Below are 21,235 nucleotides of genomic sequence, written 5' to 3'. Positions count from 1 at the left end.
CGTCCTTTGTCCCGAGCTCAGTTTTCCAATCATTCAACTCTTGTCACGGGTAGAAACAAATCCCCAGACTCTTCTGGGATGGCAGATCCCTCCGGGAAGAGACCCCAAAGGTTTTTTAAACCCTCGTGGGTTGTTTTTTTTTCACAGAAAGGGAGGCAGTTCGAGCAGTCTGAAGTAACCTCTGATGCTCAGTTGGAGTTTTGGGCTGAAGAACTGGAGATTTGGGCCTGTCTCAGAAGCACCAGGTGAAGCCAACGAGACTTCCAGGTGCTGGGTATTTCTAAATTGGTCCTTGTTTATTCCTTCCTTAATGAGCTGATGTATAAATCCTGGGAGCAGGTTGCCCCAGCTAGTAGTTTCTGGGAGAGCTGAGAAAGCAAACAGGTCCTGGGCTGCATTAAGAGAAGCATGGGCAGCAAGTTGAGGAGGGGGGCTTTCTCCTGCTTCAATCTGGTGAGACCCCCTTGCAGGGCTGGGATCAGTTTTGGAGCCCCCAGCACAGGAAGGACATGGAGCTCCTGGAGAGAGTCCAGAGGAGCCACAGAGATGATCCCAGGGCTGGAGCAGCTCTGCTCTGGAGCCAGGCTGGGAGAGTTGGGGTGTTCAGCCTGGAGAAGAAAAGGCTCCAGGGAGACCTTAGAGCAGCTTCCAGTGCCTGAAGGGGCTCCAGGAAAGCTGGGGAGGGACTTGGGACAAGGGCAGGGAGGGAGAGGACAAGGAGGAATGCATTAAAACTGGGAGAGGGAGATGGAGGTTGGAGATGAGGAGGGAATTCTTGGCTGTGAGGGTGGTGAGAGCCTGGCCCAGGCTGCCCAGGGAAGCTGTGGCTGCCCCATCCCTGGCAGTGTTGAAGGCCAAGCTGAATATGCTCAGAGGTAACTAAAAATGACCTTTGTTGTTTCTCTTGTAGGAGCAGAACAGAACTGTCCCTGGGCTCCTTCACATGCTCCACACACACCAAGCCCTGGGCAGCACAGCTGGTACATCAGAGCCACCCTGGAGAGGCCCTGCTTTGCTTTCAGAAGCTGCTCCTCAGCAGGGTTAACCTCTCCTGCCTCTCCCCCTTGTCTGACTGATTGCTCCAAATTACCATATAGATTGAGAAAGCCAGGCCTGTGATTTCACAAGGGCTTCTGCCAGGCTCCTCCAACCATCTGGAGGAGACCCTCATCCAGTCCTCATCTCTGGAGCTGCTTTCCCTGCCCTCTGCCTGATGAGAAGAGCAGCTGATGTTCTCCATCAGCACAGTGAGGTAAGACAGCGACCTGCCCCAGCCTGTTCCTCTCCCCATTTCCCCTTGTCTCTGCTAAATCCGTTCCTCCTAAACCTGAAAAACCACTTCAGGGCCAACCACCATCCCCTGCCCCACACTGTCCCTCCTGAAACCCAGCTGGGACAGGAGCAGGACCTGCTGCAGGAATGGCACTAGCCACCCCCACACAGTGAATTCCCAGAGTCTTCCCTAGGCCAGCATGATAAAAGGTGCTTTGTTTTTAGGGACATGGTTTAGTGGTGGCCTTGGCAGTGCTGGGTTGATGGTCTTAGAGGTCTTTTCCAACCAAACCAGTTCCATTATTCTGGCTTGTTCCTATGGTTTTGTGCTTGCAGGGTAAGGCAGTGCCCTTGTCAGGGGCTCTTCCAACCAGGGAAGCACAACTCCCAGCCTGGGTTTGAGACATGAAAACCCTGCTCCCCTTCTCCTTTAAATCCAGGGTGAGATGCAGGAATTCAGGATTCCTCCTGAAGGCAGGACCAGCAGCACAGGATCCCAAAACAGGAGTGGGACCTCCAGGACACACAGTGCTACCATCCTGTGTCTTTAAACCACAGCAGGGACACAATCCTCCCTGTGTCACAGCTTCTAGTGTGGGTAATTCCATGTCTAGCAGCAAAGTTCAAATGGAATCCTTTGCTTTGGACCTAAAAATGTGCCAGGTGATTGTCCCCCTCTCCCAACAAGTCCTCCTTCTCTACACTAGGCTCTGCTGTCTTGCCAGAGCTGAAGAGCCCCAAACTGTCCCAGTTCTGGCTGCCACACCAGGAGGTGGTTATGAAGGGAGCTGAGTCCTACCAGTGCTTCCCCAGAGCTTTCCAAGCATCCACCTTGGAGCCAGGATGAGCTCTGCTCAACCCCCAGCACTACTGAACAATTACCATTACTCTGTAATTAGCTCTTGCTGATTTTTTTTTTTTTGTCTCTTTGTTGGGGTTTGCCAGGGATGGGGGAGAAGGTTTTCTGCTGTGCCAGGGGGCTGAAGGTGTCTGGGATTGGAGAGGAGGTGGATGGGCAGCTTGGCTGCTGCTGGGCTTAACCAGGCAGGGATCAAAACACCTCCTGGAGTCACTGGTGTCACCTCCTGCCTCTGCCCCCAGCTCAGCAGATACAATCATGGCTCAGCAGAAGCTAATTAAGGAGCAGAGGTGAGCAAGGGCTGTGTCTTCATTAGCCATTGACATTGAAATGAGGGGGGGGAAAGGGAACTTGGAGGGAGAACAAAGCAAAAAGGGGGAAGCAGCAGTTTAGAAAAAGGAAGGGGGAACCTGACCTCTGGGGACCTGGTGGAGGCACAGAAACCCAAACAGCAACATTCTTCTTGCTTTAACAGCAGAATTTCTCCTGAAGGGCTCACACACCCTCATTGCCAGCAAACTACCCCATGTCCTGGGGCTAAACCAGTGTCTTCTTCATCCCAGACTGCCCTCGGCTCCACATGGCCCAGCTTAGGGAGGTTGGCTCTTGCTCCAGGGCCAGAGGGGACCTTTACCATGCTAAATCCTTCCCTGCACCGAGCTCCAGACAGGCTGCTACCAAGCACAGCCTTGGAGCTCCAGGAAAGGTGGCTGCACCATCCAGACTTGCAGGATCATTCACCTCAGCAACAGTCAGAGATGAACCTGAGAGGGTTAACCCAGCAAGGCCATCACCTCCTTCCTGCACAGCCCACCAGGAAGATGGTTTCCCAAGCTAAAGGCTGCCATTCATAGAATGGTTTGGGTGGGAAGGGATCTTAAAGATCATCTAGATTCAACCCCTGCATGGGCAGGGACACCTCCCACCAGCCCAGGCTGCTCCAAGCCCCATCCAACCTGCCCTTCAACACTGCCAGGGATGGGGCAGCCACAGCTTCCCTGGGCAACCTGGGCCAGGCTCTCACCACCCTCACAGCCAAGAATTCCCTCCTCATCTCCAACCCTCATCTCCCTCTTCCAGTTTGAATCCATTTCCCCTTGTCCCAAGTCCCTCCCCAGCTTTCCTGGAGCCCCTTCAGGCACTGGAAGCTGCTCTAAGGTCTCCCTGGAGCCTTCTCTTCTCCAGGCTGAACACCCCAACTCTCCCAGCCTGGCTCCAGAGCAGAGCTGCTCCAGCCCATTGATCATCTCCAGGGCTCCTCTGGACCCTATTAAACAAGTCCATGTCTCTCCTGTGCTGCTTCCCATCTCCCCTTGAGACCATCCCACCACCCTCTTCCCAACCCCATCTCAATGGAACACATTGCTGGGGAGAGGTGTGATCTTCTCCAGTGAGAGAGTGGTTTCACACTCCTCGTGCATCACCACAGGCAAGGCATCCAGAGGGCAGGTGTTGTGAGAGGGCTGGGAGACCTGAGAAACCTTGTCCAAGGACTCCTTGTTGTTTTCCATCTGCAGAGCAGCGTGGGGAAGAAGCTGGGGATAGCTGAGGGTCACCACCTCCTTCTGATAGGTGGTGTCGTGGTGGTAGGAGACCAGCTCATTGCTGATGTTCACTGTCTCCACTGCATTGCTGGGGCAGAGGCAGCCACAGCCCAAGAGGATTGCAAAAGCTCTCCTGAAATCTGCATTGAAGGCATAGATGATAGGGTTGAGGGAAGAGTTGGCCCACCCAAACCAGACAAAGATGTTGAAGACAGTCTTGCTGACACAAGGGAGCTCTCCTGGCTGGTGGAGGTCAAGATCACAGAAGGGCACCATGCAGTTGAGCACAAAGAAGGGCAGCCAGCAGAAGACAAAGACCCCCATGATGATGGAGAGAGTCTTGAGGACCTTGGTCTCCTTCTTGAAAGAGTTCTTCAGGGAGGCCTCGTGAGGGCAGTTGATGCTGGGGCAGTTTGGGGCACGTTCCACTGCCCTCTCCTGGGAGGAGATCCTGCGGATCTGCCGCCGGGCGATGTGGAATATCCGGGTGTACATCCCAACCATGATGGCAACAGGGATGTAGAAGCTGATGAGAGAAGATGAGATGGCATAAGTCCTGTTGAGGCTGGAATCGCAGTTCTCTGCTTCCCTGGTGGCATTAAACCCTGGTTCCTGGTGGCTCTGGAGCCCACCATCCTTGTGCCACTCCAGCTGCACGGGGATGAAGGAAATCAAGAGGGACAGTAGCCAAGTCACCCCGATCATGGTGAGAGCCACGTGCTGGGTCATGTTCCTCTGGTAGCAGAAGGGGTTGGAGATGGCCCAGTAACGGTCCACGCTGATGATGCACAAGTTGAGGATGGAGGCTGTGGAGCAGGTGATATCAAAAGCCACCCAAACATCACAAAAAGCTCCAAAGGGCCAGGATCCCAGCACCTGGGTGGCAGCCTTCCAGGGCATCACCAGAACAGCCACCAGGAGGTCAGAGACTGCCAAGGAGATGACAAAGAAATTGGTGACCTTTGAGCGCAAGTGTCTGAACTTGACCACGGCCACGCACACCAGGGTGTTGCCCAGAAGTGTGGAGAGGATGAGGAGAAAGAGGAAGGCAGCTGTCAGCACACGGAGGGACAGCTTGGAGTGGCCTTCCTCTGCCCAGCTCTTCCTCCTGCTGCTGTCATCCATCACATCCTGCACATCTTCCTCGGAGGAGTAGAAACCATCCATGGGGTCCTCCCTTTATTCCAGTCCCTTGGGAGGCTCCACAACTGTCCAGCTCCTCAGCAGCCTCCAAACCCTCTCTTTACAGCTCTGCTGGCATCTCAGAAGAACCACCTACAATCCTTCCAGCTCTCACACCCGGCCAGATCACCCAGCACCAGCAGAAGTGCTGGAAGCTCTCACTCGTTTCCAGCTCTCCTGCTGACAACCTGGTGCTTGTTTCTTCCCCCCCCACACACCCCTTTCCTCCCACCCCACTTCCCTTTCCTTGCAGCCTGCTGCTCACGGGGAGCCAGCACTCACCTCCAGCACTGGAGTGAGCTGGGAGGGCTGTGTTGCAAACCTTCCTCCTCCTCCTCTCTCAGGAGCTTTTCATCTGTTGTTGATCCGTTACCTGCTCCAGAATCCCAGTCATTCCATTCTGGCCAGGCTGGGACTTGCTGGCAAATGCCAGAGGGAATCAGAGCTCTCTGTTCTTGCAGATGGACCTTCTGTGCTCACAACCAGGCTGCTCTGCTGGCTGCTCTTCCCTCTGGATCTCACTGGAGTGAGATCTTTCACTGCCTGCACACCAGGTGAGTCCCTCTGCAAACCAACAAGGATGTGGAGCCTGCAGCTGGCAGGGGAAGTTGCTTGGGAATTAGGTGGTAGGACTGAGGGGGCGGGGGGATGGAAATAATGTTCAAGTGGGATTTGAGGGTCTTCAGTGCAAAGCAGGATGGAAATTTCCTGTGCTTCATCCTCCTAAATTTGCTGAGCAGACACTGGGTCCCAGCTCACACGTCTGACCCCACACCAGTTGCTCCCCTCTGTTCCCAGCTGCAAAACTGGCATTTATTTTCCACTACAAAATTCCTTCAAGTCCACAGGGAAGGAAAAAAATAAACCAAGCCAACAACAAACACTACAACCTACAAACCCACCCTTGTACCAATCTGGAAGGCTTTTCATTCTGGAAGTATCAGACAAAGCAGAGTTCTCAGTGTTTCTTTCAGCAGAAGTTACATGTGGGACCAAAGAGGGTGTTGAACATCACTTGGATAATTTTTTTTGTTTAATCCTGAATGAACAGGAGTATTTTCAGTCAAGTAGAATAAGATAGTTTGTCTTTCAAGTTCATCATTCTTCCTTTTACATGGAATTCCTAAGTACTTCCACATGATCTATCAACTGAGAGCTGAAAATATTAACCAGAAGAATGAGGATGTCTTTCCCAGCAAACAGGGGTCACCCCAAGAGGTCTCCCCCACCACCACCATTCCTCCAGAAGCACAGGAACAGCTCTTTCCACACCAGGGCTGAGCAGAGATGACAGCTCCAGCCTGTCACCTCCTCCTGTCCTGCCAAAGGTGGGCACATAGCCTGGGATGGGAAGGCAGCAATCACAGGTACTGCAGGGCTGGAGGAGCAAGCTGAGATCCCCCTCTAAAATTTCTCCTTTCTGCTCTCACTCCAGACTGACAAGCAAACAGCTCTGCAGGACCCTCCCCTCTTACACCACAGTTTGAGGAACCAGGTCTGACCTGGCACAATTCAGCCTTGGAAGCAAGAAGCTCCCACCCATCCCTTCATAACCAAAGCCCCTCTGTAAGGAACAGGCTCCTCTGATCAAAGACATGCTGGACAAATCCTTCAGGACACAAGTTTCCTTGAGACCTGCTCCTGAGGAAAGCCTGGCTGGGGTAACAAAGGTGGGAAAGAGCAGCAAAAACTTTCCAAACCAAACTGAAAAAGCAACCAGGCAGTTCAGTGTTTGTCCACTCATTGCACTGACAGTTGCTGTGGTGTATCTCGATGATCTCTGCCTGTCACACCCAGACAGTCTGTCCAAACTCAGCTCAGATGAGGTTTAATTAACCTGACCCTCTGACCCAGGCTTTAAGCCCAAAAGAAGCAAGAACTGCCCCAGAACAACTTTCAAACAAGAGCACAATTACTCTCCTGAAGACGCAGCGCCGAGAAGCTTGTTCCTAAAGTCAACAGCTTTGTGACGGGTCAAAGCAACTTGTTGCCAGCATGTCACAGTGTTTTCTTCCGCGGGCTTTGCTTAATTAAGCCTCATTAGTTCCGCCGTCTGCAGCCGCCTCCTGCCAAGCGCCTGTGCCAGGAGGAACAGCTAGATGGCACCAGCAGCCAGCCCGGGCTCAGCAGCTCGCTCGGGTCGGTGTCAGGCCAGCTCTCACCAGCCCTCCCTTGCTCCTCACCATCATTCCATCTGAGGAAAAGGAGGATCCAACTGCCTGCCCAGGACCCTGGCACTGCCATGGGCACTGCCCTGTCCTCTGTGCCCCAAAGGGCATTTTATTTTCTCATATTCCCTAGACTGAGCACAGAGATTTTTCTCCAGGCTGACATTTGAAGATACCAGCAAGATGTTCTCACTCTGATGGGAGATCATTTGTCACCCAGCATTAAGTGATGGCAGAGCTGGGAGTGGGAGCTCATGGCACACTCAGGTCACACATGCTAAGCCAAAAGCATTCCAGGAGGAACTCATTCCTTGAGGTCCAAGGAAGCCTTCCTCCTCCTGAGGAGCTTAAAAGCATCCAAGAAAGGATCTCACCATGCACACTGCTTGTTCAGAAGCAGCCACTGAAAGCTGGGTTTGCAGGAGAAAATGGGATGGAAAGGGATCCAATGCATTACCCAGTTTATGTGCATCCCTAAAGCCCCTAATAGAGAAAGGACCTTTAACTGCTGCCACAGGCAAAGAACATACTGGAACAAAACAGGCAGTTATTATGTTCACAGATTAACTCTTCCTGCCTGCTAGATGCCATCTTCTCTACTGAGAAACCCCTTCTGGAGCATCCAGCATTCCCAACTAGAGGGTCACAGAGATGATCCGAGGGCTGGAGCAGCTCTGCTCTGGAGACAGGCTGGGAGAGTTGGGGTGTTCAGCCTGGAGAAGAGAAGGCTCCAGGGAGACCTGAGAGCAGCTTCCAGTGCCTGAAGGGGCTCCAGGAAAGCTGGGGAGGGGCTTGGGACAAGGGCAGGGAGGGATGGGATGAGGGGGATGGATGAAAACTGGGAGAGGGAGATGGAGGTTGGAGATGAGGAGGGAATTCTGGGCTGTGAGGGTGGTGAGAGCCTGGCCCAGATTGCCCAGGGAAGCTGTGGCTGCCCCATCCCTGGCAGTGTTGAAGGGCAGGTTGGATGGGGCTTGGAGCAGCCTGGGCTGGTGGGAGGTGTCCCTGCCCATGCAGGGAGGTTGGATCTGGATGATCTTTCAGGTCCCTTCCAACCCAAATCATTCCATGACTTTGTCATTATATTACTAAACAGTTGCTACATTTCCTCACACAAGCAGCTAATTTTTTCCTGCGAATCAAGTTAAGTACTTGTGGGAAACTTGTAAACAGCACTCAAAGATGATAAGATTCCAGTTTGGTGGCAATTGAGCTCTAGGTTTTTATATTTAATTTCCTCACCCAGCAAGAAGCTGCCCTCTATTTCCCTTCCCTGCTGGCTCACCAAAATATACTTAAAATTCTCTATTCAGCCATCTTGATTGCATTCCCCACTTTGCATCAAAGGAAGAAAATTACAAGCTACTTCAAATAAAGCAGAAGCTGCTTGGGTTTAACTCTTCAAAGCCTCTTCCAGACTGGCTGCCTCAGTCTGATGCTTTACAGAATTACAGGAGTGTTTATTTCTAGAGAATCATGGAATGCTTTGAATTAGAAGAGACCTTCAAGATCATCCAGATCCAACCCCCTGCATGGGCAGGGACACCTCCCACCAGCCCAGGCTGCTCCAAGCCCCATCCAACCTGCCCTTCAACACTGCCAGGGATGGGGCAGCCACAGCTTTCCTGGGCAACCTGGGCCAGGGTCTCACCACCCTCAAAATTACTTTGCACTTCCAGAGAAGATTATAGGGGGGGGAAAGACAGCTGAGGGGAAACCAGGGGCAATCAGATCCTTTGACAAAAGACCCTACTGGCTGTGGGCAAGTCCTGCACCTTCCCAGAGCTGAGTTGTAGACAGCACAGGAATAAAAAACTTCCTCCTCCCTGCCTGTCCCTGTAAAACACCACAGTAGCTTTCTGGGTATCAGCTCAGATCAAACCTCTTGCCAAGGGAAACAGTCTCCAAACAAGCTTAATTCAGGCATCTAAATATCAGAAGGAAGTAAGAGTCATGTGAGTAGTTTATACACCATGTTCCTCTGTCTACATTCATTGTCTTTAGGAAGGAAAAAACAATACCAGCCCTCAGGGCTGCACTACTTCATTACAAGCACAAGGGGCTGGAGGAGAACTATCCCAGAATAAGGCTGACGTTCTCTCCAGTAAAAAACAAAGGGGTCAACTGGGAGACTTGGTGGCATGCCAGTTTCCTGCATGGCCACACGACTGTGTCATATCTGAGCCTTGAAACTGCACCTTTGTGGGATGCACAAAGATGTGGAGAGATAAGACTGAAGCTGAAGCCAAGATAAAGCAGGAAACCTTTCCAAAAGGATCCAGATGAAGGTTGTACAACCCAAAACCCAGCACAGGCTGCTTGGTTAAAACCAGACATTTTGAAGTTAAAACACAGTGACTGCTGGAGTGGTTTTTTTTAAACAAAGACTCTGTGAGGTCTGAGTCTGGTACAGAAGTTTCTCACTTTGGTTTTTTTGACAAAGAAGCCCAGGAATCTGCCTGTTTTCTTTCAGCAGAGAAGCTTTATAGATGCAGAAGCACAGCTGGAACAGCAGGAATATGGCAGTGATCTGTGGCACAGAGAAAAGGAGGCACTACAAAGGACTCTGCTTCCTCCCCTCCCCTTTATTACACGTAGGCAGAAAACAGTGTTTTTTCTCCCATTTACTTCCAGAGGAAAGCAATACAGAGCTTCAAGTCATTTCACATAATTAATTCCATGTGCAGCCTGGATAAACTGTGAGCTGGCACAGCACACCTTCTCTGGCAGGAGCCTGCACCCTCAGACAAAGTGACAAAGAAGCCAGAGCCAACGCAGCACCCTGGTGACACCTCTTCATTTCTTCCCCTGTCCTCTGGGGCTAAAGCTGGGACATCAGGAATTAACAGGACATGAGAATTCCAGCCTTAATTTACCACTCACCCAAGCTGCATCCTCATGGCTCAAGCAGTGGAGCTTGGGATAGGAGGCAGAGTGGAAATGGATGGTTAGAGGAACACATTCCCAGTCAGGGAGAGGAGGACTGGTCATAAATCAACCCCTCCTCAGTCACTCCCCTGCCAGGCACACGTTCTGTGCCCAGAAAACCCAGTTAACAGGACATTATCCCTTCCTGAAATTTATTTAGTCCTGGTAGGCATCAGACTTCCTGCTCTTCCATGTGCATGCGTGGAGTAAAAAAGGGACCTGCAAAAGATGAGGATTTCACTTCCCAGGGTATAAGGATGGCTCTAAAAACCATCCTCAGTTGCTGTGCTTGGGTGGTTTGGCATTTAGAAACATTCCCAGGGGTTTTGTTTTGGGGCTTTCTGGTAACTTGTGGAAAGATTAAGACTGAAGGCAAAGGCAAGGCTGTTGTAGGAAACCATCCTCCGAGAGGGAAAATGAGGCACCCCTTTCTCCTTCCACCCCAAATCCCTCTGCATGAGACCTCAAAGCTGCTCATCCTGCAGCTTCCAAGAGGTTTTGCAAACAGGGAAGATACAAAAAAAGAGCAAGCAGCTCCAATTTCAAGTAAGAGCAAGCAGAAACTTCTTAGATGATGATGACTGCAAGCCTCCATCACAACAGGCAGCAGCAGAAACTCCTTCATTTCAAGATCTTTTGCAGGTCTCCCTTTTAAGGCCTTAGTGTCATTACAGAAAGAGGAATTATTTTTGTCTTGTGCTTGGAATTGCTGCCCTCTAGAGCAACAACATCTCCTACAATGGAACAGTTACAGTGTCCAGCTGTCCAGGACCGTGCAAAATACAGACAGGGAGGGGTAGAACTATCACCAGGTGCTTAAGCTTGTTGCAGAGAAGGACTGTCCTTGACAAAATTCATGTGCCAAGTGTTTGAAACAACCACACAAACAGCCAAATGTTGAGCAACTCCAAGACTTGCTGCAACTCAGGTTCTCAACATCAGCCACAGCAAAGAGAGGAGAGAAACAAAACCAAACGAGCACTGTTATGGATAGAGTTGATCTTCACTGGGCAGGACAGTGAATTGAATTCCCAGAAGGGAAGATTGGATGTCACCAAGTGACCAAGTCAAATTGAGACCAGTGCAGATGTTGGCACAGGGATGACAAACACCAGCTGGGGCCAGTTCCAGAGTGGATTGTCATGGCAGGAGATCCTGTTGCTGAGCAAAGTGATATCCATGAAGAACAGGGGAGCGTTGCCCCTCTCCCCAGAAGTTCCAGTCATTAGTTAAGGAACCTTAAGACAACTCCTCAAACTGCAGCAACAGGATATTGTTGGGTCTTTAGAGATTCAGTCCCAGAGCTGTTTTGGGTTCAGAGGAAGCAGAGGGAGCCTTTTGTGCCAAATCTATAAAGAAAATTGCAACAGAAAGAGGTCAGTTTTCATCAGGAAGAGGAACTAGATCAACCACGTCCATAACCAACAAGTTCAGAGCACCTCAGGGCTTCAATATTCAGCTTAATTCCCTTGGAAATGCACACTTCAGGTTTGGAACGGGATGCTGAGCATCTTCCTGCCCTGAAACTGGGGAGTATCAGCTGCCCAAATAGGAAGAAAACCACATATATGGACAATCCTGTCTAACTGTTCACTAACAGATTCCTGAAATGAAAATTCAAGGCTATTTCCCCCTGCCCAAGACAGGTCTAAGGAAACTCAGCATGCACTGCAAGTCCTTAAGCTCTGGTCACTCACTAAAGACTAGTTCTAGTTTAAGCAGACATAACTAGAACAGATAATATACATAGTAAGCATTCCAGGACAGAGAAAAAGCTGCACACTTGGCAGCAACAGGGATGAAAATGCTGGTCTGGTTTTTCACTATTAACAGAACACACAAACAAACCACTGCCTGGCTTTGTTAAACAACAATTAGAAATAATTAATTCAAGCACTAACTCACTCCTAGAGCCTTCAACCTGCCCTGTATCTCATGGCAAAGAGACCAGGCTAGCTAACACAACTTGCTGACATACCTCCATCAGAAACAGAGAGCTTTTCCAACTCAGCTTCAAGCTCAGCATCAGAAATGGGTGGGTTCAGCACCTTCTGGGGAACGGGAGGCAGATCTACAGGCTCTTTAGTTGAGTCCTGGAGGAGACTGTCCAGCTCCTTCTCAAGTTCCTCAGTGTCCATCTCTGCTGACCAAAGAAAAAAGTCAGTTCTCAGCAGAATTAAGTAGGACAGACTCAAGTCCATGTTTAGCAAAGATATTATTACTTCCATCCATCATTATAGTCAGAAAGTCCCTGTGCTGCTGCTAAAGGTGAAGATTCAGCCCTGATCCCAGGGAGAAGCTGTTCCTTTAGAAGCCCTGGTGGCATCTCAGGGCAAGGAGACATTTCAGCAGACACAAACAAGCTGCAGCAACACACAGGCCAGAGGAAAAAGATCATCACTTCAAAAAGAAAGCAGAAGCCACTCTGAAAATAGATTTCAATTCCACAACTCTGAACTGAAACCCACCAGCACTTCAGAGACTGCAAGGGTTGGGAGATGCACAAATGCTGGTTCCCCTGCAACCCATGGTCAGAGAACTCCTTGTCACTCCTCACTCCCTCTCAAGGCACAGGTAGCAAAAGCCTTGGAATTTCAGGAAGTGCTTATCCCCCCCAAAAAATGAGGGGGACATATGTCCCCATATGTGGGGAGAGTGAAGGGAAGTGATCATCATCATAGAATCATCATAGGTGAGTTGGAAGGGACCTTAAAGATAATCTAGTTCCAACCCCCTGCATGGAAAAAGAGAACAACAACAACAAAAAAAAGGATGAAAACCCCCAAAACATACCTAGACCATTGATTCCCACTCCAGCCAGAGTCTGGGCTACTTCATCTTGAGTATCACAAAGCTGAGGGGAAAAAAAAGACAGGGTTTGATATAGAAGAGAAGGTCATCTTATGTCTCACTGTAGCCACCTGGGGCAAAAGGAGAAAAAAACCAAAAGCAAACAAAAAAAAATTGAAATCCAACAGTTGACTGAAAGGTGTTAGTGCAAAGAGACTAACAACATGACTGTTTTTTTTCACTAGTGAGAGCAGTAAATGGAAGATTATTTAATAAATTGCTACAAGACCAAGTAGCATGTTTGATGATCAAACTTGAAACAGAATTTTATATTAAAAAAAAAAAGAAAATCCCCTCAATTTGAGCTTTTTCACAGAAGTAAGGAGCTTATCTTGCAGCTTAGGCTACAGACAAATATATCTCAGCTATGAAATTGTACAGGCAGCCCCTCAGCTCACTAGTTGAAGTCACTATTGAATTACAAGGAGCTGAAGTTGCTTTAAAAATAATCCTCCTCCATTTTTTACAGCAGCTTGTGCAGAAATTGTTTCTTCATTTCAATGAATTCAGAATAAACTCATCTCCCTTCCCTTACTGAATTTCAGATTATGGGTTAGACAGTTGCAATACACTGTTTTTATGTACATGGTTGCATCCCAGCTTCCAAAGGAATGAGTTTTAATACATCTCACTGAATACTTTCTAGGGGAGTTGTCTGCTTGCACCACCAAAAGAACAGACGTGCAGAAATTTAATGACAAGTTGTGATTACTGGCAATAAATGCACATATGTAAACCCAAAGACAGCCAGTTATCTGACCACTGATGGCTGGGTGAGCTTGCTGTGCACATCTACACACCACCTGCTTGTTTATTTAGCTGTGCTCTTCTTTCAGTACCTCTTGGATCTGATCCACCAGGTTCTCTGCCTTCTCCACAGTAACATCCTTCATGGACAGTTTCAGGGCTCCCACACCAGCCTGATAGGCATTAAATACCTTGAAAAAAAAACCAAAGTAAGATGCACAATGCTAAGAATAAACACAATTCAAGCAGGATCCTCAGAGAAGTATCACATACAAGAAGAAAATGGAGCCACGAGCAGGTTTATTCAGAGAAGTATCCACGAAAAAATCGCTGTTTCCTGGATGAAGGATAAAATCCCCCCAGACAGAAACTCTTGACAAGCAGGAATGAGAAGGGTGAGGGTGAAGTGAGAGAAGCAGAAGGCAAAAATGAAGCCTCTTACCATCTGGTCAGTCTGGGAGGCGTAGATCCGGTCCAGGATGCCCTGCACTGCATCCAGCTTGGAATGCAGCTCCGCGATGCGCCGGTCCGTCCTGCGCTTGGACTTGAGACATCTCAGAGCCTGGAGACAAGGGGAATCAAAACCTGGGCTCAGAAAGCAGGCAAAGGAAGTGGGGAAAAAAAAGAGCAACCCCTGTGTAGCAGGGCACAGCAAGGGCTGGCTGGAAGATGGTCCCATTCCCTTTGAGCACATCCCTCTGGACACAGACTTATTGCCACCTTAAGGAGAACTTTGGCCTCAGAAATAGCACTTCATCTCATTTTAGGCCTTCAGGAAAGCTGGGGAGGGACTTGGGACAAGGGCAGGGAGGGAGAGGACAAGGGGGAATGCTTTTAAATGGAAAGAGGGGAGACTGAGGTCGGACACGAGGAAGAAATTCTGGGCTGTGAGGGTGGTGAGAGCCTGGCCCAGGTTGCCCAGGGAAGCTGTGGCTGCCCCATCCCTGGCAGTGTTGAAGGGCAGGTTGGATGGGGCTTGGAGCAGCCTGGGCTGGTGGGAGGTGTCCCTGCCCATGCAGGGGGTTGGATCTGGATGATCTTGAAGGTCCCTCCAACCCAAATCATTCCATGACTTTGTCATTATATTACTAAACAGTTGCTACATTACCTCACACAAGCAGCTATTTTTGGATCTAGATGATCTTTCAGGTCCCTTCCCACCCAGACCTTTCCATGATTCCATACTCAATGCCTAACCCAGGTCATTACCTACACTTCATCTGCAAGACATTTAACTTGCAGCACTTACCAATTGCTTTTTCCCAGCTCTACAAGCACTCCTGGCATCCTCTTTACATCTGTACAGACACAACAAGGACCAGAAGTTAGTTCCTTGGCAAGCAGGACTTATTTTACAAAGCAGGAACCATCCTCACTACTTTACTGTAATCCAGAGGTGTCCATTCAGGACACAACCACCCTTCTTAGAATTGCTTGTTCTTAGAATTAGCCCTTGAACACCTTCCAAATCTTTGCAAACACTCCTGACATCCAGTCACTCATGTTGTTTTCATGGGGATAGGAAACAAAGTCTGGAAAATCAGCCCTATCACAAGGGCTACTATGTTTAGAGAACAGGAAAGGTTCTGGGAAAGCAGCAGTCACAGGAATACAAAGTCTTAAACTACAAAGAAGTTCTTCCCACCACCCTTCCCCAAATTACTTCTCTGCTTCCTGCGAAAGGGACTCCACCTTCTGGGACAGCAGCTGCTCACTCTGCATCAACTGATAAACGCCGATGTCCACATCGTTCATTGGGGAGACTTTGGCATGAAGACCTCGGGCAAACTTCACTATCTAAAGGAAGGGAACAAAGGCTTGAGCTCTTCTCCAGGATCTGTGCCTGCTCTAGAAATAACTGCACTCTGATGGGAGGAGAAGATGCTTTAAACCCCCAGGTTAAGGCTTGTAGCAGAGTGTTGAGGATATGGCAGTCACCATATCAGCTAATATTAAACTAGAGAGGACCAAGTGCTTTTGACAAGGGTTTGTGGTGAGAGGACAAGGGGGAATGGATTAAAACTGGGAGAGGGAGATTGAGGTTGGACATGAGGAGGGAATTCTGGAGTGTGAGGGTGGGGAGACCCTGACCCAGGTTGCCCAGGGAAGCTGTGGCTGCCCCAGCCCTGGCAGTGTTGAAGGGCATGTTGGATGGGGCTTGGAGCAACCTGGGCTGGTGGGAGGTGTCCCTGCCCATGCAGGGGGTTGGATCTGGATGATCTTTAGGGTCCATTCCCACCCAAACCATCCCATGAGTCTATGATTCCATGAAGTGCCATCAATGTGAAAACAGAAATAGAGAGAACAGAACACCCTGAAGGTTCAAAGCTGTCCTGGTGCTCTGAGCAGTGTGTGGCCCTGTCACACTTCCCAGTACCTCAGTACTGAGGTGCATGGTGCAGAACATGCAGGGAAACCTGCCACCTCAGGGACAAGAGCACCTGCATCTCTGCAGGTACTGACAGGCAGGAAAACTTTCTCCCAGCAAGTGCAGCACTGATTCCAGTGGCATGGAATGATTTTAAGGGGGGTAGCTGGGAACATTCAAGCATAGACAACTACAGTAACTGCCCATTTCCCAGCTGTTCAGTTACATAAGTAACATTTGATGGGGAAAAATAAGAACCTGTCATGCAAGAAATGAGGATTTAATCTCATCTAGAACCAGGTTACAACCTTGGAATTGGCTTTTCCAATCAAAGAACACCCATATTGAGCCAATGAAGTATTCCCTCCAGCCAGATGAAATGCAAGACAGGGATTAAACCACCCAAAAGCAGTCACCTTTACCCTGTACCTTCTCTCCATTCTGTTCCAGGATCGTGACCCTCTTTTCCTTCTGCAGCTGGAGCAGCAACAAGTAGAAGGTCCTTTCATCTGGACAAACATTGGCACAGAGGGAACGCAGCTCTGAGAGGGCAACAACAGGGTGAGAAGAAAGTGCAGAGTTCTGATAGAGCCGATAAACTTCCTCTGCTTTCTCCTGAAAGGAAGCAACAAGGGTTGCCAGTTAGTTTCCACAGGACTTTTACTTCTCTCCCAACAACTGCCAAGTCCACACCTGCTTCCTCCCACACACTAAGGGTCAAAGAAGTGAGATGGATCATGTCTTTGGGTGAGATGCTTTCAAAATTAATTGTCCCAGTGCTTTAAAAAGATCAGCATGAAAGGAGGGGAAAAAAATAGTACAGTTTTCCAGGAGAACCAAAACTGCACTAGTCACATTCCCTGGGCAAGAGCTACAGAACATCAGAAGCTCAGAGGCAGCAAGGTGGCCTTCTCTGCTCATCTTGAAGTCCACTCCCCACCCCAAGTTTAAATGCAGTGACTGCACATTGTGATTGAACTGAGCATCTGGAGGCCACAGAAATGATCCGAGGGCTGGAGCAGCTCTGCTGTGCGGACAGGCTGGGAGAGTTGGGGTGTTCAGCCTGGAGGAGAGAAGACTCCAGGGAGACCTTAGAGCACCTTCCAGTGCCTGAAGGGGCTCCAGGGAGAAATTCTGTGCTGTGAGGGTGGTGAGACCCTGGCCCAGGTTGCCCAGGGAAGCTGTGGCTGCCCCATCCCTGGCAGTGTTGAAGGGCAGGTTGGATGGGGCTTGGAGCAGCCTGGGCTGGTGGGAGGTGTCCCTGCCCATGCAGGGAGGTTGGATCTGGATGATCTTTCAGGTCCCTTCCCACCCAAACCATTCCAGGATTCTCAGATTCATGTGGGAGCAGAGGGACAAGAAAAGTTCTCCCCATTTCAGCTGAGAGCTCCTGTCCACCTCAGACTACACAAACAGCTCTTCCCATCCACCCCCAGATTGTACATCAAGGCTGGTGGTTTTCCAGACACCTTTTCCAAAGGTTTCTCTCCTCTCCCATGCATGTGGGAGGGCATGCCCACTGCAAGGGCACTGCCTGCTACCAGGGGAACTGCAAATAAAGGAAGACATCTAAAGAGCTCTTGGATTTCTGGCAGTTCCAGTCATTTAGATGCCAATCACATGCAACAGCTAATTTTGGTGCTAATTTTAACACCACTGAGAAGCAGAAGAGGGACCCAGGCTCCCTGTCAGTGCTGCCCAGCCAAGCCAGCCTGAGCAACAAGGATTTCCATGAATTCCCAGAGGAACCCACAGCTCTATCACTACCCATGTTCCACAGAAAAGGGTCTTTGGCAGGATCCAGGGGCAGCTCTGTTCACATCAAGCTGGAAGCACAAGTTCCAAAGGGAAAACTGCCTTTAAGAACACGAGGTCAGCTCAATGACAGCCTGGACTGACAGCAGGAGACTTCTGTGTCCCCTGTTTTCACCTTCAGCAGATGGCACTTGGGCTGCAGGGCTCTCTCCTGCTCCTTCCATGAACTCACACCTGGGATTTACAGCATCCTACTTGTCTTCCCTGACAAGCCAGCCAACCTGTCCCTCCCACTTCTTGGAAGTCAGTGAAAAGTCATGACCTCATTTTCAAGGAACATCAGTAGGTATCAACTATTTCTTATCTCCAAGTTATTCCATCCATCTCTACCATCACCATGAGGGTGGTGAGACACTGGAACAGGTTGCTCAGGGAAGCTGTGGCTGCCCCATCCCTGGCAGTGTTGAAGGGCAGGTTGGATGGGGCTTGGAGCAACCTGGGCTGGTGGGAGGTGTCCTTGCCTATGGCACAGAAGTTGGAACCTGTTGATCTTTAAGGTCGCTTCCAACCTTCCCCATTCCATGATTCTATAATTCAATAGAATTTTAAACACCTAAGAAGTACAAATGAAAGTCTATTCCATCCTGATCCTTCCTTGCTAGCACATCAACCAAATCATGATTTTTCTGGAGATGCAAAACCTTGAGAAAGTTTCAACAACACCCACCTGAAGCAGCTCCACATAAATCAGAACTTCTTCTTCCTCAGGTATTTTACTGTCACCCAGCACACTGGAGAGAGTCCACTTCAAGGGCTTCAGAATGAAGACTCCCACACCCCAGGAGATCCAGCTGCTGTCTACACTGGCCATGAAGTCTGACTCCCTCTGCAGCTTCCCACGTCTAGAGAAAAGACAGAAGTGAATCAGGTCAGTCCTGAAACCTTCCTATAAACCTTCTTCCCTGTGAGGGTGGTGAGACCCTGGCCCAGGTTGCCCAGGGAAGCTGTGGCTGCCCCATCCCTGGCAGTGTTGAAGGGCAGGTTGGATGGGGCTTGGAGCAGCCTGGGCTGGTGGGAGGTGTCCCTGCCCGTGCAGGGGGTTGAAACCTGAAGATCTTTAAGGTCCCTTTCAACCCAAACCAGTCTGGGATTTGACAATTCTGATTCTTTCAGCCCTGATTTTCTCCCCACTGAGAGGATGTTGGGCTCTGCTCCCTGCCCCAGGAAAGCTGGGGAGACACTTGGGTCAAGGGCAGGGAGGGATGGGATGAGGGGGATGGATGAAAACTGGAAGAAGGAGATGGAGGTTGGAGATGAGGAGGGAATTCTTTGCTGTGAGGGTGGTGAGACCCTGGCCCAGGCTGCCCAGGGAAGCTGTGGCTGCCCCATCCCTGGCAGTGTTGAAGGACAGGTTGGATGGGGCTTGGAGCAGCCTGGGCTGGTGGGAGGTGTCCCTGCCCATGCAGGGGGTTGGATCTGGATGCTCTTTCAGGTCCCTCCCCACCCAAACCCTCCCACGATTCTGTGAGATCCAGGGCACAAAGCTCCCTCACACCCTGTCCTTCTGCAGCCAGCTCTCCCCAGGCCTCCCCTCCCTGCCTGCCGCCCCTGTCCCCTCACAGAGGCCCCGCTGAGGCCTCCCCTCGGTTCCCAGGCCCGTCCCACCCCCAGCCCTACCTGAGCAGCTCCCGGAGGACTGTACCGAGCCCTAGCGGGAGGCTGCCTCTCCTCTCGAAGCCCTGCTGCAGCTCCCTCAGGCAAGTCCGGACGACCCCCCGGCGACGCCCTCGGCTCAACACCAACCCGGCCCAGAAAGCCATCTTGCTGTCCCACTCGGTGCTGTTCACCTCCCGGCTCTGCTTAAAAGCCGAGAAGAGGAAAGCCATCCGCTCGTCGTCCGTCTCCCATTCGGGGGGCAGGTCCCCAGCCGGGGCCGGCCCAGGGGGGTCCCTCCCGGGGCTGCACATCGACGCGAGGCCCCCGACCCCCTGACAGACGGGGAGACAGGCGCACTGCGCATGCGCAACCACCTCCCCCTACCCCCCCGCGCTGCGGTCATTGGGTTGATCCAACCCCCCCCCCGCCTCAGCGCTGTGGTACAGCCCCCGCGCATGCGCACTGCGCGACACCGCCCGCGCCTCAGGCGTGGCGGGAAAAGAAAAGCTCGTTGGGGGGGGGGTAGGAAGGTTCTGCTGTGATTTTTGGGGTTGTTCTCCCCCTTTTTCTGCACCTCAAGAGGGGGGAATGTGTGCGGGAGGAGGGAAAGCTTTGGGAAAGGTGTCTGGAAAAGCCGCCGGTCTTGATGTGGAGCCTGGGGGGGGGGTGGGTGGGGAGGGGTGTCTGTGTAGGTCTGAGGTGGACGGGGGCTCTCAGGTGAATGGGGGAGGGCTTTTCTTGCTCCTCTGCTCCCACACGAGTCCTGGAACGGTTTGGGTGGGAAGGGACCTGAAAGATCATCCAGATCCAACTCCCTGCACGGGCAGGGACACCACCCACCAGCCCAGGCTGCTCCAAGCCCCATCCAACCTGCCCTTCAACACTGCCAGGGATGGGGCAGCCACAGCTTCCCTGGGCAACCTGGGCCAGGGTCTCACCACCCTCACAGCACAGAATTCCCTCATCTCCAACCTCCATCTCCCTCTCCCAGTTTTCATCCATCCCCCTCATCCCATCCCTCCCTGCCCTTGTCCCAAGCCCCTCCCCAGCTTTCCTGGGGCAGGGAGCAGAGCCCAATGTCCTCTCAGTGGGGAGAAAATCAGGGCTGAAAGAATCAGAATTGTCAAATCCCAGGCTGGTTTGGGTTGGAAGAGACCTGAAAGATCATCCAGATCCAACCCCCTGCATGGGCAGGGACACCTCCCACCAGCCCAGGCTGCTCCAAGCCCCATCCAACCTGCCCTTCAACACTGCCAGGGATGGGGCAGCCACAGCTTCCCTGGGCAACCTGGGCCAGGGTCATCAGTGTCCTTCTCTTCCAGGGCTAAAACAGAACCTTTGGTGTTGATATTACAGACTCAGGGACTGGTTTGGGTTGGAAGGGACCTGAAAGATCATCCAGATCCAACCCCCCTGCACGGGCAGGGACACCTCCCGCCAGCCCAGTGGGGCAGGGGTTTCCCCTCTGCTGGAGAACGGGAAACTGAGCTGGAGGTGATTGGCGGGTGAGAAGCTGGACATCAGCCACCATTGTGCAGCTGCAGCCCTGAGGGCTAAGGGCACCCTGGGCTGTGTCAAGAGTGTGGCCAGCAAGGTCAGGGAGGGGATTCTGCTCCTCTGCTCTGCCCTGCTGAGACCCCGAGTGGAGAAGCCAGTACAGCTCTGGAGCCCCCAACACTGGAAGGACATGGAGCTGTTGGAGTGAGTCCAGAGGAGGGCACAGAGATGATCCCAGGGTTGGAGCAGCTTTGGAGCCAGGCTAGGAGAGTTGGGGTGTTGAGCCTGGAGAAGAGAAGGCTCCAGGGAGACCTGAGAGCAGCTTCCAGTGCCTGAAGGGGCTCCAGGAAAGCTGGGGAGGGGCTTGGGACAAGGGCAGGGAGGGAGAGGACAAGGAGGAATGGATGAA

The 21,235-nt window shown here is 51.2% G+C and overlaps 2 protein-coding genes across 2 annotated transcripts; both read right to left on the bottom strand.

Annotated features, from left to right (window-relative positions):
- Window positions 1-3,480: 3,480 nt before the first annotated feature.
- LOC127394748 (D(1) dopamine receptor-like) lies at window positions 3,481-4,846 on the bottom strand. The gene has a single exon (XM_051640922.1). The coding sequence runs from the start codon at window positions 4,840-4,842 to the stop codon at window positions 3,481-3,483; it is 1,362 nt and encodes a 453-aa protein (XP_051496882.1). The 5' UTR covers window positions 4,843-4,846.
- A 4,641-nt stretch (window positions 4,847-9,487) lies between these two features.
- Window positions 9,488-19,684, bottom strand: CHMP7 (charged multivesicular body protein 7). Its single transcript, XM_051640923.1, has 10 exons — window positions 19,351-19,684; window positions 18,401-18,575; window positions 16,348-16,533; window positions 15,214-15,347; window positions 14,800-14,848; window positions 13,993-14,112; window positions 13,643-13,741; window positions 12,747-12,807; window positions 11,932-12,093; window positions 9,488-11,302 (listed from the first exon to the last, which is right to left on the bottom strand). The coding sequence occupies exons 1-10, from the start codon at window positions 19,638-19,640 to the stop codon at window positions 11,238-11,240; spliced, it is 1,341 nt and encodes a 446-aa protein (XP_051496883.1). The 5' UTR covers window positions 19,641-19,684; the 3' UTR covers window positions 9,488-11,237.
- Between the last annotated feature and the right edge of the window lie 1,551 nt (window positions 19,685-21,235).

The sequence above is a fragment of the Apus apus genome, chromosome 26 (genome assembly GCF_020740795.1).
Source record: "Apus apus isolate bApuApu2 chromosome 26, bApuApu2.pri.cur, whole genome shotgun sequence".
Taxonomy (NCBI): Eukaryota; Metazoa; Chordata; class Aves; order Apodiformes; family Apodidae; genus Apus; species Apus apus.
The sequence above is the reverse complement of the archived record's forward strand: the minus strand, read 5'-3'. Positions and strand labels throughout refer to the sequence as shown.

Bases quoted from the DNA above. Each gene is read 5' to 3' on its own strand.
- LOC127394748 (XM_051640922.1), bottom strand. From the start codon at position 4,842: ATGGATGGTTTCTACTCCTCCGAGGAAGATGTGCAGGATGTGATGGAT.
- CHMP7 (XM_051640923.1), bottom strand. From the start codon at position 19,640: ATGTGCAGCCCCGGGAGGGACCCCCCTGGGCCGGCCCCGGCTGGGGAC. The intron at 15,348-16,347 runs GTACAGGGTAAA...CCCTTCCTTTAG, and splicing joins TGGAACAGAATGGAGAGAAG to ATAGTGAAGTTTGCCCGAGG. The intron at 12,094-12,746 runs GTATGTTTTGGG...TTTGGTCAGCAG, and splicing joins AGTGGGAATCAATGGTCTAG to AGATGGACACTGAGGAACTT.